Source organism: Ammospiza nelsoni, chromosome 1 (assembly GCF_027579445.1).
Source record: "Ammospiza nelsoni isolate bAmmNel1 chromosome 1, bAmmNel1.pri, whole genome shotgun sequence".
Taxonomy (NCBI): domain Eukaryota; kingdom Metazoa; phylum Chordata; class Aves; order Passeriformes; family Passerellidae; genus Ammospiza; species Ammospiza nelsoni.
Genome location: NC_080633.1, coordinates 74,696,962 through 74,716,676, shown reverse-complemented (window position 1 = coordinate 74,716,676; position 19,715 = coordinate 74,696,962). Strand labels below are relative to the sequence as shown.

The 19,715-nt window shown below is 33.2% G+C and overlaps 1 protein-coding gene across 2 annotated transcripts in view; it reads right to left on the bottom strand.

The window, feature by feature from the left end:
* The window catches only part of CDH9 (cadherin 9), a 98,007-nt gene that overhangs the window by 44,979 nt on the left and 33,313 nt on the right, over positions 1 to 19,715 (bottom strand). For both annotated transcript variants that reach the window (XM_059470163.1, XM_059470172.1), the window contains exon 3: positions 1,963 to 2,249. In XM_059470163.1, coding sequence (XP_059326146.1) covers positions 1,963 to 2,249 — 287 coding nt within the window. The remainder of the gene's footprint in view (positions 1 to 1,962; positions 2,250 to 19,715) is intronic.

Here is a 19,715-nt window from a genome sequence, read left to right as displayed (position 1 = left end):
TTCCAAGTAGAAATATATATGTGTGTAGTCTTATTTACATCTGTATGTACATCCTGACTCTTGAATTAGCATTCCTATGACTGAAATTCAGAAATATAGAATATCTATTTCTAGAATGGACTGGTTTGGATTTGGGTTCTTATTCTATTCCGCTTTAAAAAATACAAAACTACTTTTATTCATTCAAATTCAAAGCTAAAACATCCCATTCCAGTGTTTTTTATATTCCTAAATGCCAATTAAATGTCAACTAAGCAGAGGAAAGAGTACAACCCAGATCGGTTATTTTGTCTTCATATTAGAACCCTAAAGGACATTTTTTATGTTTATATTCTTTTTCTTAAGGAAATTATTTTTCAAAGTAAAAATCACCTTTTCTTGTGTCTTTTATGGACACTCTCCAGCTTAAAGTACATTTTGGTACTTATGCTGTCATCCTCTTCATCAAATATAAACATTTCATAGACTTAGTATTTCTCAGGCACTGCCAAGGCACTGGATCATATTCACGTCTCTTTTATTCATGCCTCTCCATTGACTTTAATAAAGTTGGACTAAGTGATAATATTAAACATGAAACATCATTTTTTCCCTATCTATTCCCATAGAGTTCCCTTCTTACAAATATATTCAAATTAAATATGACAGGTGAATCTGCCAACATTTTTCTCTCAGTGATTATCAGCAAAGTAAATTTTGAATGAAAAGGATTACCCTGTTTTCCATATATCTTTAAAAGAACCATGTTTAGGGCTCCTCACATTGCACATGGTAGTGTATTTGTTCCTTTCTCATGCTTATAAAAATATTATTTTATTATTTTAAAATATTTTATAAGTACATTATAAATTATTTTATCCTATAAAATAAATAAAATAGTATTTTTATACTCATGTTTATAAAATAATTTCTAGTTCTCTTATACTTCTACTGCTCTCAGAGATATTAGCTTCTGTGGAATTATTTTGTGAAGGTGCATATTAATCACAAGATTATTTTATATTACTTTCTCTTAACAATGCCATCACTCATGACTGATTTTGCAAACCATTACAGTAAATTGTGAAAAGTAAATAACTCTTGAAAAAGTTTCTCTTGGTTGTTTCCCATAGCCTAGGGATTTTATGTTTACTTATCTTATGAGAGAAACTGTCTCTGCTGTAAAAAAGTGAAGCACTTGGGTAATCATGATAACTTCTGATGAATGTGTGCTGGTGAATACTATCTATCACTTTATTTATTCTGAAACAAAACTCAGAGACTTATTTTCCTGTTATCCTGCATTTCTCACATCTACTGTAACTCCACATTTTTACTTTTCATTTCAGCAGTTATAAATAGTTGTAAGTTTTTACCCATAAAGAAAAATATAATAATAATATTCTAAATATATTATAATATATAATATAAAAATGTCCATCTTAAAATGAACAAGCAAACAAACAAACAACAACCTGCCAAAAAGAACTATTAATACTGATAAAAAAAGAAGGGAAAAAATCATAAAAACATATTTTTCACCACTTTGATGTATTGATTGATTTACATACTTACACACTTAGAGTTGTTTCAGTCTAAAGGTACAAATAATTTTGATAAATTAGACCTTAAAATACAAAGATGATACTCTTCATGCAAGTGATAACGTCAGTTGAGACAAAACTATGTAGTAACTGATGAGACAGCCATACAAGCTGCATTTCTTGATGGTCCCAGTGGGCTTGAAAGACTAAAGAGTAGTTTATAGCATGGAAAAAAGGATTATAAAGGGGATAAAGATGAAACAAATTAATGAAAGCAGAAATCAATTATTTATGGTACATTGCTGGCAACAGAAATTTTTCCCATGGATATTCAGAGCAGCTAGTGGCAAATGTCTCAAATAATAAATTATTTATAAGTTCCCAATCAGATAAAATATTTTTGTATTTTACATAAAGAGTTTTTACCTACCAACTCCAGGACATCTCCGGAATACTGGCGGTGTACATGTCCTTGGTGAATTTTGGTTCATTGTCATTGATATCGTGGATTTTAATGATAAATTCAGACTCTGGTTCCACTTGTCTTCCAGTTTTTCTGTCTATAGCCTTGGCACGTAGCACGTACAGGGACTTTTCTTCTCTGTCCAATTTCGTTGCAGCATGAATATCTCCTGTATTTTCATCTATAATGAACAGACTGCCAGCCCCATCTCCCGTTAATATGTATTTTAAATTTCCATCTCCTTTATCTTGGTCAGTGTGTAGCTTCAGAGAGGTAGAAAAGAAGAATTTTATAAATATATATATGTATTGTTATTACAGATCAAATAATTCAGCACATATGAATAAGTCTGTACAATCTTGACTATAATTGGGGTCAGTAGTGGTTATCTTCTGTCAGTCTGTTGGAAAAATTGAAAATTTTAGGCTCAGTCATACACAAAAGAATAGCTGCAAACAAACCCATAAGGACAGAGGAAGATGTAGAGGATGTTGAAATGCTATTTTAAATAACAAATTTATAACAAAAAATTCTATTTCTTTTAACAGTCTGACCAGAAACTACCAGAATTCTACTTTTAGAAAATGACAGGAACTGTAAAACTCCCAAATTTCTATCTGTAAAATAACTCTTGCCTTGTATTTACTGGTTGTTGGTAAGGTAATTGGTTACCTTGAAACCAAATAGAAAAAAAGAGTTTTAAGTATCAGAGATTCTGAACTTCTCCAAATCACCTATAAATGTTCTGATTTAAGTAACTTATGTTTCTAATTGTATTATTTTGTTATTTTATTTTTTAAGGAACATTTTGCCTCTGTTGATTACTTCCTTCTTTCTAGTTCTCTCCACACAGAAGAAATAATTTTCAAGAACACTGGGAGGTAAATGTTCAAAGCATAGAGAGGGCTTTAACAATCTTTTCCTACTCAACCTCTGTAAGAGTTCAAAATTCTGTCCCTATGAACTTACAGGCACTGATTGATTTGCCATACAGCACCATTATGAAAAAGTGTGTACAACAAAAATCAAAACAAGACATTGAATCTGTCCCAGGCACTAGAAATTCTCACATAATGCTCTTCTTCAGGAGTCTATTCCTCTTATTTCATTTACATGGCCCTGTAATTCATTTTTATGAGCTTCTGCAGTAAATTTTCCTTATATAAATCCTTACAGTCACATCTGGCCACAAATTGGTGACTTGAGTGCTTCTCAAGCATGGACAGAGAGAATCTTATCTTGGTATGTTTTCTACTTCTCTGAATAGAAAAATGTAGTATATCAACAACCTGAGAAAATGTTGTTCAGTATCAATAATGGTGTCACTCTAGAGAGTCACTAGAACAATAAGGTTTTTTTGCCACCTCTTGCCTTGTTTCTGTATTCCTGTCCGTGTTTACCTCCATGTTTCATAGCTGAGTCATTGAACATTTTTATTATTCTACTTGTATGAAGAATGATTGCAGTAGATTTTGTCCAAATTATTCACTTTAATTTTTCCTTTCCTTTTAACAATGTATCATAACACTAGTCACCAAATATTATCTGATTACTGTTTTGGTCTTCCAGAGATCAGACTGGATGAGATAACCATCCAAGGTAGGTCATCTCATAGTAAGTTTTAGTGCCTACTGCGTTCAGTATCTATCTGTAATAATTACCCATGAAAATTATTAAGGATTGCATGGTCATCTGCTAAAAAAAGGCTCCATACATGAAAAGGTGCAGATGAATAGCAGGCTCTAAACATAAATATTACAAACTTGCCAACCTCATTTTGACTGCTTGTATGAGCAACTCTTCTGGTCATCAGCCAGGGTCTACAACCTTTTGAAAGGGACAATAATAAGCAAATGGTGGGAGCAGTGATTTTCTCTAACAAGAGGTTCCAATACAAAAAACATATCTGTCCATTGTCATTCCTTTACCCATCTTCCTAACAATATACACACCCTCCAGAGATTAGGTTCATTTATTTTATCCAGCTGTTCAAAGAGGTCAGGTAACTCAAACTTTGATAGGCATTTTAAGCTTCCTACTTGTCTCAAGTTTCTACCAAATGATAAACAGAGTTTTCAAGCATGATGAAATTTTGACTAAAATGTGATATCGTAGCAATGAAGAGTTCTTCTACCTGGTGACAATTTACTATTAGGAAGTACTAAAAGTATGTTTGCAAGCTATCGCTTGTCCTAAATGTGACAATTTCCAATTCCTATCAATGTTTTGTTTTGCTCTTCACATTAGAGGGATCTCCATTTATCTGTGAAGCAATTTTGCAACATCATAACTTGTGAGAAAGAAAAGAGACCATTTTCTTATATAATAATAAATATTATCTAGCATCTTATAAAAATAAAATACTAGTTGTGTAAAACAGAGCAATCAAGCCATCTTCTTACTATTTAGAATTATATAAATACAAAATATGCTTTCAACTTCTGAGACAGAGTGACTTCAAATAGCATTTGGAAGGTTTATGCAAAATTAGTATACTGATATATATATATTTGTAAAGAGACTGTAATGGAATTTTGACTAATCTATTCTGTTTCTTGATGAAGAGTAATCTTGTATGACCTGCTTAAATATTTTGAATTTGTAATACAAAACATAATTCCAGCTTTTCAAATATTAATTATTCTACTTAAAATCTACAGAAAATGGCCTGCAGTAAATCACATGCAAAAATGTGATGTGTTATAATAATCATGCCTTTTTATTGACTAAAACCAAGGAACAAGAACATAAGAATTTTCTAATTCCTGTTTCCTGTTACAGTAAATAAATTTACATACAAAATAATTTGTCGAATTTTTTCATTCGTAAGCTCTTCAGGCGTGTGAAAGAGGCTCAGATGTTCAAACTGGAAAAATACATATGATTCTGAAGTAATCCTTGACTGCTGTAATTTCCTTCTACATTTTGCAGATTCAGCAAGTCTGGGAATGACCACCATTCACAGAAAGCAAAACATCATTCCTTTTATTTATTCTACATGACCTTTCTCTAATTGGATTGAGGTAGGCTAGAAAGCAAAAACTTCACATGGGTGGAGCACAAACTTTTCAAACATTTCCTTTCTCATATCACAAATTAATCATTCTGCAAGTCAGAAACATGAAACACTTTGATAAATGCAAAAAACCCCCATGACCAACACCCCTGCTCCCCCCAAATGAAACCTACAAAGAAAAATCCAAACAAACCTTGCTCAAAAATCCCAAACAAATGGAGATAATACATTTGATTCTTAATATGTATATGTAGTACATATTGACCGCTGATAACAAAAGCCACTCCCATAATTAATTTGAAGCAAGTTGGAATGAAGACATAACCTAGATACACTGCTGAGAACCTGGATTTCTTAATATTCCTTTGCACACTTTCTCTCTTTTTAGTCTTCTATGTGTCTGGCTAAAAAATTCTCAGCAAAAATTTTCCTGTGGATCACCAGGCACAAAGATATTAGTAATGATTAGGGGAATGGCAATAATCTATTTTTTATTAATGTATATCTTATGAATATGGGCACTCATAAATAGTCTCACAATTCTTTTTTTTTTCTTTTTTTTTTTTTTTTACCCAGATGAAGTGTGTCTCTCAAATTAGGCTATCTATCCAGTTTTGTGAACTAAATTTTATGTGATGGGATAATTGAAATCTTGATATTCTCAAAAATCTTGACATAATTTTATGTGGATCACTGTTATTCTATTTTTCAAGGAAAAAATGAGTAAGCAAGCAGCAAGCAGATTATCTCAGAGTTCTGAAGCATAATTCTATTTTCCCTAAATCAAGTACCTTGCTCCACTAGTTTACACTTCATCCTTATTTAGTACACAAAATTTATCAAAAAAGGTGTTTATGATATATATTTTTGGTTTTAGGCAGTATTTTTTTTTTTACTAGGCATTCTTAGTATGTCTGAGGCTAATTTATGACCTCTCAAAAGTGCTGTTATGCACAGTAGACAAGACATCAGTATTCTTTGAAGTGAAAATTTATCTCAAATTAAGTTCAGGAATTGGTATGGAATGTCAAACAAAATATAGAGTAAGAAATAAAGGGAATATTATCTTAGAAAAGAGTTCCTTAAAGGTCCGTGTTTCTTATTAATTCTGTTTTAATTTACTAAATTTCCAGTAAACTGCAGTTGATCTCCTCTTAACTGTTGTTAATAGACAGTAACTCTTTTCAAGTTAGGCAGACATATAATCAATGGAAGAGGAGAGAATCAATGGACACACTTAACAAATTATATAGTGATATGAATGCATTTACTGCATTGAGAAGAAAGAAATCACCAGACTTCATTTAGATTTCATTTTATTTGCAGTTTTCTTCCGTACAACTATTGTAGCAGAAGAAAAGGAGGGAGAAAAAGTAATAAGAGCTACCTATTACTAGTGATGGTTATGAATAAATACAGTGAAAACACTTATTTAGTTGCCTAAATTCAGAAAAGAGGTATAATCTCCTATGTGGAGAAGGGAGAGGGGAAATTAGAGACAAAGACACATTGGGAGAGGGCAGACTCATGTTTATGTTTAGGTAGGCACTCTGCTAATGCTTACAAATTAGGAGGTTTACAGTGTGCCTCTGTATCTTGGCTTAGAAAAAGATCTATTACTACAGGTCTCTTACCTCCACTGTCTCCACCCATACAGTTGCATCCTGCAGAGGAATCCTGACATCCTGTGGTTTATTTGCCTGAAAATACTTTCTAGCAGGAGAGAACAATTTTCTTTCCTTACTTTTAAAGTGAAGAAAATACACTGGGGTGTTTTTGTGGGCAAACAAACTCGTTGGTGTCATTAAATTGACATATCTGCATATTTTAGGGAGACAAAGATCAGACTAATTTCCACATTGTCCTGGTGAAACTACTACCACAACACAAGTGAACACCCTCTTTAAGGGTCTGTTTATGAATCAGGGTTGCGTGGCACAGCAAAGTTAGAATAGAGATGCACATGGGAGGCTGAAAAGGCGCAGAGTTTTAAAGTCAGAAATATTTTAAAGGTGGGAGGAAATTTCAGATGTTTCATAAGCCATAAGCATTATATCAATAGCTCTATAGCTAGAAAGTGTTGGGGTTTGGTTGTATGTGCCCAGAACTCCTGGATCTGGGAAATGTGTAGAGAAAGAATAATAGACTGTACATGGAATGAACTATCAACATGAATTATGTTATTAACTGTCAGATTTATCATGATTCTTTGAAATATCCTTATATCTGTTTAAATTTTAAAACACTAAGTATTATAGAAAACAATGGGAAGACACATGGAAGCATAAGCTATTCAGGCGTGTCCAAAGTGACCCTTTCTAAAACTGGAGAAAAATTAAGAATTTTTCTCTATTTGTAGGATTCTTCAAAAATCTTTTAATCACAGTTTTTATCTAAAGCTCCTGGCCTGAGGGAAAAAACATGCTAAGTAAAGGAAAACGTGTGTATGTTTCTTCTACAAAGCCATGTGTCTATTTACATCAAATTTCTATTCATATATGGTGATTATACGGTGCTATTTATTCTGAAACTGTGAAACAGAAAGAAATTGAGTTTTCCAAGTTATACCAGTATGTATTAAAACACAAATTGATTTGAGTTTGGGAATTTGACTGTAATTATCGTTCTTGGTTGCTCCAATTAAAGAAGGTTGCGTATACAGAGGTAGGAAAGAAGACAGTATTTGTGAAAGAGGATAAGTATTACCTGAAACAAAATAATTTAATTCTAATCAAAAAATGAAAGTGGTGTGCTTGAAATAAGGGCTGGTATCATCTCAGCCAACCTAAAATCTCACATACAATGTATTGAGTGCTAGTGACAGGCAGGATATTAGCTAGTGCCCCTACTGTATAATTTCAGGCCTAAGTGAGATCTGCAGCAGTTAAGATACAGGATCAACAGCAGCTCAGCCAATATTCTCTTTCATTAGCATTTTAAGTAATTAAAAACTCTAAAGACATCTTAATAGCTGCAGTAGTTCTTCAGTTTGGATTGAAGTAGCAGTGCATGAATTGCTTTAATTTCCTATTTATGTGTGTTTAATCAAAAGTTTTATGTATATGCTAAATGGCAATGTATTTACCTGACTTGAATTTGTGACATCAGCACAAACTTCTTAATTAAACAACCAGACTCTCTGTGTGATGGTAACCTAAGTGACTGTATATTAAACAAGGCAAATGACATTTACTTTCCTTATCTTCTGCTTTCCAGCATCTGGTTCTTGTGTTCAGCTGTCTATTGTTAGCAATTCTCTAAAGAACAATATTGCAAAAAACACCGCTAACATCAGCTGCAGGTTCTGATTTTTACTAAATACTTAAGGGCAAATCTTGTTTCCATTCAGGAGGAGTTCAGCAGAATTCTTAGTAGTCTTTTGGTTAGAATGACACAAACACAAGATGGGGAAATTCCATATATGTATTCCGCATACATAGGAAGGAATCCTGAAAATCAGAGCTGTATCCTCATGCACCTCCTTACACTTCTTACCTTCTGTGTCTCTTGTGCCCTTTATAAGTTGTAGTCAAACCTGCAAAAATGGTTGCATCCTTACTCCTGCACAAAGAACTGGATTTCAGAGCACATAATTTTTTTCTCTCTACTCTCCAAATCAACACCTGAGTTATAGGTTTTCCGACTGATGAAAAGAGCCAATTTTTTTTACTATTGTTTATGGCTTGCCATACACAGACATTTGTCAGTTCCATAACATAAGATACAGATTTAGAGGAAGCGACTCCAGTCATCAATTGTGTCCATAGGTCAGAAATTATGACATCATAACACCACCACTGCCACTTTAATCAATCTCTGGAAAAAGTGCAAAATCCATCATTATTTTAAAGGTTTCACAATAACAGAGGATATCTTTTTTTTTCACCAGAAACTCCTGAGTGAAATGTCTGCGTGCATGACTTTCCTTGCTGTTTCAGAGGCACTCAAAATGTCCTTTGGTTCCAAAAGATGTGCACAGAGATTGGCAGGAATAAAAGCTCTGGCCTAGAAGGAGCCTGAGTTTGTCATATGGATGGATTATCCCCTACTGTCTGCAGAACTAATTGCTCTGAGCTCAGCTCTATACTAATAAGCTTATAAGAAATACTCTAATAGGGGAGACCAATGGTTTTTTAGCCAAGTACTTTATCTCAGAGGCAACAGGAGGTGCTGGTTTAAGAGAGCAGTCATTCTGACCATTTTATTTTTTGATTATGTTAGTGTCCCTGCCTCCCTGACCCCAGAATTTAGAACTTTTAGATTATGTTAGACCTGTATTTGGTTTCATGATTTGTTCTATTTTCTTTCAGGAATATGATGCCCTTTAACTTGTCTGGGTATTCATTGCCCTAACTTTGAACAAGGACTGTATTGACTGAATATACTGAGTGTTTAAGTGTTTCCAGGAATGGGGTCATCCACAACAACCTCAAGAATATATCATTAATAGGAACATTTGAGCATTTTGTCACTTCTGATCATAATTTCATGTGCATAAATATATATATATATATATATGTATTTACACTTAAAGACAGTTGTGCACTGATCGAGACTGCATGGTTTTTAGGAAGTCATACAGTATAATGGAATAGTAGGATATTGAGATGTAAGCCAATATGATCAGAGGTTTTTTGGCCTTAAATATGTAAACAGACATCCAGGATTTCAGCACCAAGCAAACAAAACCAGACTATAGGTCTGCTGACTGAATTTTTTTTAAGGTCCTAGATATGTAGTTTCCAGAAACACTCAAAATATATTATTTACTCTCCTTAAAACATACTTGTTTTTTACATGAATGCATTTCAAATATGAAAAGTTATTATGTTGTTTCATGCTTATTGATTCCAAATGACGTCTACCACAAAGATTAATTCTAAAATTATATATTTTTCCTAAGATCCTGCTTTGCAAACTGGTAAACAAAATATTTTGTGGACACTGTGCACACCTCACAAGAAGAAATTAATTCATTCCTCAATACTAAATTCAGAATTCCATTGTTATGTGGTGGTACACATTAAATATCTTAAATGTTTATCTAAAAACAAATTTTCAAATGAACAGTACTAGAAAGAAGGCAAGGTCATTTTTTTTCATTGTTGAAATTATCATTAAGGTACTTTGTTACTGCTTATTTATTGACAGCATTGATAAAAACAAAGAAAAAAAGAAAAGCACAAACTGAAGTTAATTTTAATTAACTGTTTATAATTATAACTCTTTTAAATTATACTATTCCTCTGTTCTGCTGTCTCGAAAATGTAAATTGTCATATCAACTCGAGTAGTCAGTGAAAGTATCCTGTAGAGTTATCCATGTCATACCTTCATCAGTGTGAGTGCAATTCCCCTGCCTCATGTCTGCTCTAAGACAGGCATATGCCCAAACCCCTGGAAAAATCTGGGAGAGTCTCAAAAATAGGTATATCAAAGAAAAAGATTATAATCAGGACAAGACATAATAAGAACCAAGTGTTGCATCTGTATTATGATAAGGTAGCTTCGTAGGGGAAGATATTTTTTGAAGAAGAGTGTCATGATAACCAGTAGTTAAGGAAAAAATGTTTAGTCTATTTTCTTCTCTTTCTTATTATTATCTGTCACTCATTTTGCATTTTTTGAAATTTGCATTACTTACTCATTTAGTTCTTTTAAATCTTGTTTCAAAATTTGAAAAGTCATAACTGTAATGAGGGCAAAGACAAGGCAGTGGCTGGAATAGTTATCAAAATTCCTTAATGACTTCCATGGCACGACAGAAACTGGTGAGTGCAACTGCATTTGGAGGGTGCCTGAGATGGACTTCAGGTTCTGCATAAGCCACAGGCTGATTGTACCTGTCTGATCAAAGATGACGATTGTGGCTTAGAGGGGAGCCAGGACAAAGCTCCCTGGGGCTTCAGATGAAAACTCCATGAAAGAGAAGTAGTGCCTAGAGAAATCAAAGTGTAAGGCCCAAACCAAGCCTAAAGCCCTGCACACCAGCAGTGTTGCTTCATGCTTAATTTAATAGCTGAATCTGAAAACTGGTCAGATGAAAAGAGATTAAGTAGAAATTAGACAGTGCAGGAGATATTTAGCAAGGATTCAAAAAAAAAAAAAGTGTTTTAATGCAAATTATAATGACAAAGAAAAAAACAGCAGGAGGCGCATAAGAGAATACTTATATTATTAGTTCAACAGCAAGGATCGTCAAAGCATTTGCATATGGCTAAGGCAGATAACATTCTGAATGCATCGATGCTAATGTTGTAATAACTTTATGAAAAAAATTTTGTAGGGGGAGAACTGGAGAATTCAATGATGACTGTCTCCATTCTCTTCTGAAATCTATTTTTGTCTAAGAAAATTCTCTGTCCTTTGGAGAAGGACACAACACGCATAATAAAACTGATTGTTTTGTTAATTATCCTGCATCTTCAACTGGAGTCAAATGTTGACCATGACCTTGTTAATAATTTGAAAATAGATTTTAGGATAGAAATTGAGATTTTGTTATTAATAATATAAGGGAACAGAAGTGCTTTTTTCAAATTGTTTTCACTCTTGATGAATGCTCTCCTTTCTGTCTTGACTTCTCCAAATAGATAAGCCTTGCCATTCTGTGAATTTGTCCCTATTCTATTCTGCATCAAACTGTTGTCATTGACTTGTTCTGTGACCTCAAATTACTGTTTCAGCGACTTTGTTGCAGTTTTCTCCTCCTCAGAAGAGATGTTTTGTCAGTGTCTGTCTCACCATAGGTGATGTTCATTTAATGTAAAGTACTTTGATAAATTTAATTGAATTATACTTATGGATGTGGAAATTACTAATCCTAGAATCATTATTTTAACATTTGACTTATCCTTTTCTCTTATATTTGCATCAAAGGTATCAATGTAAATCCTTTCTTTATCCTGAAGATAAACCAGTGATTTACATGGGTATATACACACAGATATATTTTCAAAATTTTTAGGATAATAAAAGGACTTTAAATTATGGGGGGGGGTGTGTATTTCTTCTTTTTCTTTTACACAACATGGAGTTAGACCAGATTTAGCCACCAGAGCTACCAAGAAAATTAATTGCAGTATCTATAATAAGATGAAAATAGAATGGGTGATTCCTGTTTCCCTCTGTATTTTTGAGGCACTGAAAAATTTCTTCTTCTACAGATTCATATTTTTCCCTTCGCTTCATGCCTTTCTGTATGTGATTCTAAACTTTTATATGGAGTGTGTGGCAATCAAACTATGACCTCTTCCATTTCATAATTACTAGCCTTTACAGAGATTAATGTATTTGCTTGAAATGTTCCATGAAATTTAGAGTTAAAAAATAACTCAACATACTTTAATGATTTATTTTTCTTTCTTGCAACAACCTTCCTTCCATTTGCTTCAGTGATTATGGATACAGAAATATATGTTTCCATGCCAAATTCCTCTTTAAATTCATTTTATTGTTCACACCAATTGCTTATATATAATTTATAGAGGTTTAAAATGAAAGGCAAATGTTTATTTCTTTAAGTCACTTATTTTGCACAGAACATGCAGTCTATTTTTTCCTCTTTCTTAAAAAATTATTGTTTTACAGGGATGTTAATCTCATCTTTTAAAATGCAAATAATGTAATGGTAGAGAGAAAGGGAAATAAAATACTTTTGATATTTGATTTTTCATTTCTTAATTTGTTCTTATCAGTCAGCTACCTGTTGTATATAAACATTTAATGCTCTGTTTCCTCCTGGTATTTGACAGTGTTCATTCATCAGAAATGCTTATTAAAAAGAAAAATATGTTTACTTCCACAATCCCTGCAAGACTCAGCTATCTGAAGAGCACCATTTTTAAAGGTTACATCAGTACTTACAAAATTTTATCAGTGTGATATATTAGTGTTTAATTCCGCTTTAACTTCATAGAAGATGTAAACCTGAACTTTTTAAAAGAAGCAATTTTATTCTCAATATTTGGAAATGTAGTTTAATTCATCTCTTAATCAGAAATATGTAGTAAAAGCTAGAAGTTCAAACATCAAAAATGGCTACAGGTGGTGACAGCAAATACAAATTTTAGGTTAGATTAATTTTATGGATGCTTGAATAGAAGTACAACAATATTACATTTAGTATCTTTTTTGGTCATCGTTATACTTTAGAAAAAGTTAAAGCAATCGATTATATCACAAATTCAGGCACTGTTCCCCAAGCAGGTAGATAGTATATATTTGGTTCTTCATTCTTTACATAGTGTACCCTGATATTGATATGCCATTTAGCCCAATTCTTCATAGCTATTGTCATTCTATTCCAGAATTTTTTTTTGTAATATTTTGTGGGAATAACTCATACACAGACAAGTTCTGAGGAAATGTTTCATTAGAGAATTGTTGGCGATTACAATTTACAGATGGAAAAAATATAGTAAAATTTACATACAACAAAAATTTAGCCAAATTTTATTAATAATTTTTTCCAGCACTACTAATATTTTTTATGGCAGGATATGGGATAAAAATTCCTTCTTAGAATCAACCATTCTAAAACCTCTTTGAGATTCTGGCAAGTGCTTTACAACTAAAGTAAGAGATAATTTGGTGCTATTTCTTCTTAAGTTCATCCAATGGAAATGGAGAATACATAACAAAACTTTCTTTTCATTTAAATGATTCAATTAATATTATCACCCTGGTTGTCATTTCCTTGATTTCAAAATTTGAAAAAACTGCTATAGTGGCTTCCGTCTGAAATGGGCATAATTGTGTCTGAAATGTGAAGAAAGACAGAGAGGAATTGTGACTTCTGAAATGTTCATGGAGGTTGTAATGTTTTCTTATTAATTTTACTACATTCTGTTATGTAAAAACAGAAAAGAGGGATTTCAGGAGTGTTTCTTGACCCTTTGTTGAAGTAGGAGTGAGCAGAAGTTTGCCCAGTGTGTTTGTGCTGCTACAGAAATACATACAGCAATGATCAGACCATGGTTATGCATTTCCAAAACTGGTAAGAGCACACAAGTTCTTCTTTCGATTGATACCCAGCATAGTGTTAAATTGGCCAATTACATGGACTAGATCAACATTTTTTCTTTTTTTCCAGTTTCCAGAAGACTGAAATGTGTGATGATTCCTGCAATACACATTATTTGATGTGTTGGGCACAATACCATCCTCTGATGCTGCCAAATCGACCTTTTTAGGTAGTCACAGACTGTTTTGCTCTGATGGCTTTTGCACTCTATCACTGGGCTGGCAGGTACCAGTAAAACACAATGTAGTCAAAGCACTTTCCCTCTCCAGAATCATTCCCATAATGTAATCAAGGGAATAAATAAGCAACCTAATGAAAAATATCTCATGAAACGTGTTTTCCTCAGCCTCCCACCTTTTCATGCGCAATAAATGATTGCCTGGTAATAAATAATGATAGGTCTGCAGATTGCCACTGGTCTAATCTTCTTTTCCCAGGCTTAATGCTACAAGGTTAAGAAATACTAGCCAAGGATCTTTAATAAGATAGAGCTATTCTACGGATAACAATTACCTATTGTGCCAAATTCCTGAGCCAGACAAATCTTCAAACCAGACCTTCTTAGGCCTTTTCACATATAGACCATGACAAGAACAAGAGACATTTAAGCTCAGAAAAACCATTTTTATTAAAATGAAAATTATGTTTTAACTGGCAGCTGGAAATTACCACTGCAGACAGAAGACAGAAGACAACTCCCTTCTCCATGCCCACCGTGTCTTTAAAATAGGTGGTTTTTCTTCAAACCTTGGGTTTTTTATTAGTTTGTCAACATGCTCAATTCCAGTGAACTCTACAGGGGAGGGCCTCTCATTCCTGATGCCTGGACCCACCCCTTTGGTGCTCTGAGCGCACTCAGGACATCCCCAGGGAAGGGTAGCTGTGACTAAGCCAAGAGCAAGCATTGAGGAGAACTATAAAGTAGACTCCATGCCATTGCTGCTAGGTTCAGTATTGGGTGAACATAACTTTTTCCACACCTAAGAGAAGCATAGAGGGAGAGAGGGAGAAGGGAAAAGAATTGGAGAAATATTGGTCGTTTTACCTATGTTGAATTGTCATGAATTGACTTTAGCTTTAAAAGCAGCTTAGTAGTTCTTTAGAAGACCTGCATTTTTGCTGTGGGTGAACTTTTCAGTTAATGTTGCTAAATTTTCAACAATTACATTGAAAACTCCCCTTTTTCCATTAAATATCCATAGAGGTGTGTATTTTGTAGCTTCCTGTTTTATTCTTTTTAAATTGAAAATCATTGCAGTCTGGATGTTCTGTCCCCAAAGAGGAGAAGAAGAAGGGACAAGGAAATGGAAAAACAAGGGAAAGGAGAAAGGGGAAATTTGCAATGAAAACTTTGAGGATTTCCTCATTTCTTATATTTCTGTTTGGTTTTTTTTTTTTTTTGGTTTTTTTTTTTTTTTGTTTTGTTTTTTTTTAATTTAAATTTTTCACCTCAAAACAAGTTTAGCTGATTCAGCAGTTGAACTTGAAAAACACGCACAGAAGCCTTGAGAACAGAACAGCCAGGGCCCTAAAGAGAAACACTGACTTCAGCCTCCAGGTAGTATCATTGCCACCTTTCTGGCATGTGTGTTTTTTTTTGGTTTGTCATGAAAACCTCCAGTATCAATACAATGCTGTCTCTCTGAGAACTCTTTGCCTAGTACTTAACTGTATTGACAGTATTTACCGTCAAAAAACTTTTTCCTGATGATAAGTGTAAATCAACTTTATGACAATATGAACCCAACTTCTCACCCTGAACATGACAAAAACTTTTTTTAACAGCCTTTTATGTAGCTGAAGAAACAGAAGCTGTCAGATCTCATGACAGCTGCTCTATCTGTACCAAACAATGCCAACTCACTCTTGTTATTCATGTCTTTGAAGCCTCTGATCATTGCAGTTGTTTTCAAAAATAATTCTTTATTTTATGTGAAATATGATGTTCAAATTTGACAGCAAAATTCTAGCTTAGGCCCATTCTTTCAATGACACATTCAAGATCTTTCCTATTTAAACAGTTTATACTTGGGTTATGCATGATGTGATTAGATCTCTAATCACTATTAGTGATCTCTGTCACTGTTTTTGAAACTTCAATCAAAAATGTGTTGTCAGAAATTCCTGTTGCCCTTTCTAGAAAAAGAGTCCCATTTTGTTTGGAAGATGTAACATTTGTCTTTCATCATTTTCTTCCCTGACCCTCCAGCCTTCTTTTTAAAATAGCAAAATTTATTGAAGACTTTATTTTTTATTATTTTTTGACAAAAATGAATTTTACTTCCAGAATTTTTCAATAAGATTTATGTTGAAAGCCTCCAAAAAATAAATAATTTTTAAACAAGTAAAACTATGGCTCCGTATTGGTGCCTGCAATTAATTTATGAATGTGTCTAAGACAAGGACATCTTGTGGCACTTTTAATTTTTTTTCCCCTTCTGTTTGTCTATTTTAATTTTAACTTCATTTTGGTGGTTCATCTGCCTAGGATATGGCTGCTTGAAACTAGATCAAATATTTATTGAAAAATGTGCTAACTGAAGAATGCAGTGTAAGTGGAGATGACTTATTAATTTCCAAATCAAAAAAGTTTTCTCTTTTGTATTTTTTAAATATTGGTTAGACTGTTTTTCATAATTCTTTGGCATTTACTGTCTTCATTTTTTTCCCCTTTTCTGTTTTGATACATCATTATTTCCTTGTATTTACTCAAATAAAAGGAAAAATTTGAGGTCTGAGAAAAGAAAGACAAAAGGAGACCCTACTAATTTTCATATTTTATTCAATCTTAAAATATTTGTTTTACTTTAGGAACAAATATTCTAATGAAAATATTTTATTATCCCTTCTTCAAAAGTTGTGATTTATTAGATGGCTTTGGGATACAGTGCATACTAGATGGAATATAATAAGAATATGATGAAATCTTCCCCCAGTTGAATTATATCTTTAAATGGTAGAAGCATATGATTCTTTTATGATTCTGTGGGGTTTTTTGCAATTTTTTTTTTTTTTTTTATAATTTACCATAGTGCTAAGTTAAAAGATACCGAAAACCATTCTGTTTCTAGTTGCATTTATTGATGTCCTGATTGCAATAGTTTTACAGGGAGGACAAGTGGACTGTAGTTATTACAAAGTAAAGAGCACACTTGAAACACCGAAAGGATTGTGCGTCTTTATATTCTCTCATCCTTACAGGTCACTCTTAAACTGTCTCTGTAGAGGAAAAGTAGCAAATGTTATAAAGAAATCCTTAAGGAAAAAATGCATAAATTGATTTAGGTTGCAAGTAAAAAAGCAACTTCTCTCTCTCACTTCAAATGCAAGATAAATATAAAAATTCAGTACACAAAGAAAACAGTATTAGGCAATAAGTAAAAACTGCTGTAGAAGAGAACATTATGTTTCAGGATGGAGCAGGTAAGGTTATTGTTGGTTTGGGCACTGCAGTGTTGCCAAGAGCCAGCATTTTTGGGTCCCCTCTGGTGGCCATAAGCTCCCAGCTGCTCAGAGCAGAGGCTGAGTATGGCCAAGGCCTCAGCAACATGTTCAGAGGACATGAATAAATGAGGATAAGACTAATGAAGAAAGTGCTTTACTGCTCTCAGGTTTCCAACTTCTCTGCTGCTTTTCATATTATTAGTGAGCTTACTCTGGACTGGTAGGTGTACCAAAGGCAGGGAGCCAAGTAATGTGAAATAATATTTTCAGCCATTAATATAGTTACAGTCTATATTTACAAGAAAATGCTATCAAATTCCATTAAATAATAAGGAAAAAAACCTCAAAACTGTTCGGTACAAAGGGGCATTTGAATGAATATTTTTAAAAAATAACCAAGTCTGGTGAGGTTGGCAATTCAGTGATACCTCTTTTATTGTTTTTAAGTTAAATTGTTATTATGTAAGTAATTATTTATGGAGTTTAATTGAGTTCTTTTGGTTTTGTCTCTCTGTTTTAAGAGAGACTGCTATAGCATACAACCATATTGCAGATGTCTGAATATTTATAAATGTAGATTACAAGAAAGAAATGGCTGCATTTAAATATATGTTGTACCCTGCCTTTCCAAAAACAAAACAAAACCAAACACCTCCACCCCCTCACAAAAAGCAAAAAAAAACAAAACAGAAAACTACTCTTTCACTATTTTTCTTTTCACTTTTTACATCTTGTTAAGACACACAAACAAATGTCATGAAACAAATTGCTTGGTTTAACTGATGATAGAAGAGAGATAATTCTTGAGTTTTCACCCAATTTAAATGCTGCTTATGAGATGCAGAACCTAGTTAATTTATTTTTATGGAAGTTGTTAAACAGGAGGTTACTCATGAGCAGCTAAAATTGAGCAGTGATATTTATTTTTTATTTTGTATTTCCTCCTATGTTCTGAGAAGTAAGAGTTGCAGGTGGTGTGAAAAAAAATATTTTTATTCTTGTTTGTTTCTTCCTTTTTAAAATTCTGGGATATGGCAGGTGTAGGGTTGTAATCTTTATGATTGGTTCTGACATATATTGCATGGTGCTTCACCCATTATCTGTCCATCAAATTAGCAGCCTTTTATTAGCAAGGTGCCTGTTTGATACAGGGAAAGTAGAGCTTCCATGTAAAAAAAAGTAATTGGGTGACTTAAAGGAGGGAAAATCTCATCTCTTGAAATCATTTCAATATACTGTTGCAAAACATAAAGCCATATTTTCCAAAATGGCTCATGATTTTGATCAAGTCTATTTATTCTTGTCTACAGATATTTCATAAGGAGTGGAGTTAAAGGTATTTGGCATTTTGCACAAGTGATGTCCATTCAGTGGGTATCGCTTACGTTATTTAGAAATGGAGACACATAAAATCAATATTATCTTTCGAAAATAAAGCTAATTTTTCCTTGAGGGGTACTTGGTTAGAGCCTTCTGTGCAAGTTTTTTCCTCATCAGCATTTTAATACTTCCTGAACTACTTGTCTATTTTTAAGATAATAATGTCTTTGGATAGGTTGGTAGGAAGTGAATTGATCTGGTAAATTTTTCTCATAAAAGATCAGTGTTTTGACTTTCAGGTTCTGCAAGGGGCTTAAAGTTAGTAGCAGCTAAGAGGCTGGATTTATGGCCCCTCCCATGCAAAAAAAAAAGAGATTCCCAGATATGACATACAGGCAGGTGTTTATTTTCTCAAAACCTTATTTTATAACAAAAAAATTATCAGGTTGTCTTTCTTTCTTCCTTCAAAAAGAAAATAATTTCACAAATTTAACTGTTAATGCTATATTGTAATCCACTTTTTCTGTGAATTCTTAGTAGGCAGAATCAGGTTTTAAAGTTTCTCTCACTACGTCCTCTGAAATTTCCTCCCACTAATCTGATTTAGATATGCATCTCACTAGGCAACAGGCATTTTGAAAGAATGTAGCCATTTTTATATTTTAAGATTTATTTTTTATTCTTGTCTAATTTTTTAAAAGGGACTCTGATACTGCTTACCTTACACATCTGACTGAATATTTCATTTGTAAAGTGTCTAGAGCAATGTTTATCTCCCTATGCATTTTAGAAACAATGTATTTTATGCATTCACCTGTGTTTGAGACATGAATCCTCTGAGTTTGCAGAAGGAAAGAAGGATGTGAGGTGGGCATACTGTAAATTGTCTGGATTTACCTTGACTCCCATCACATTCACAAGGCAA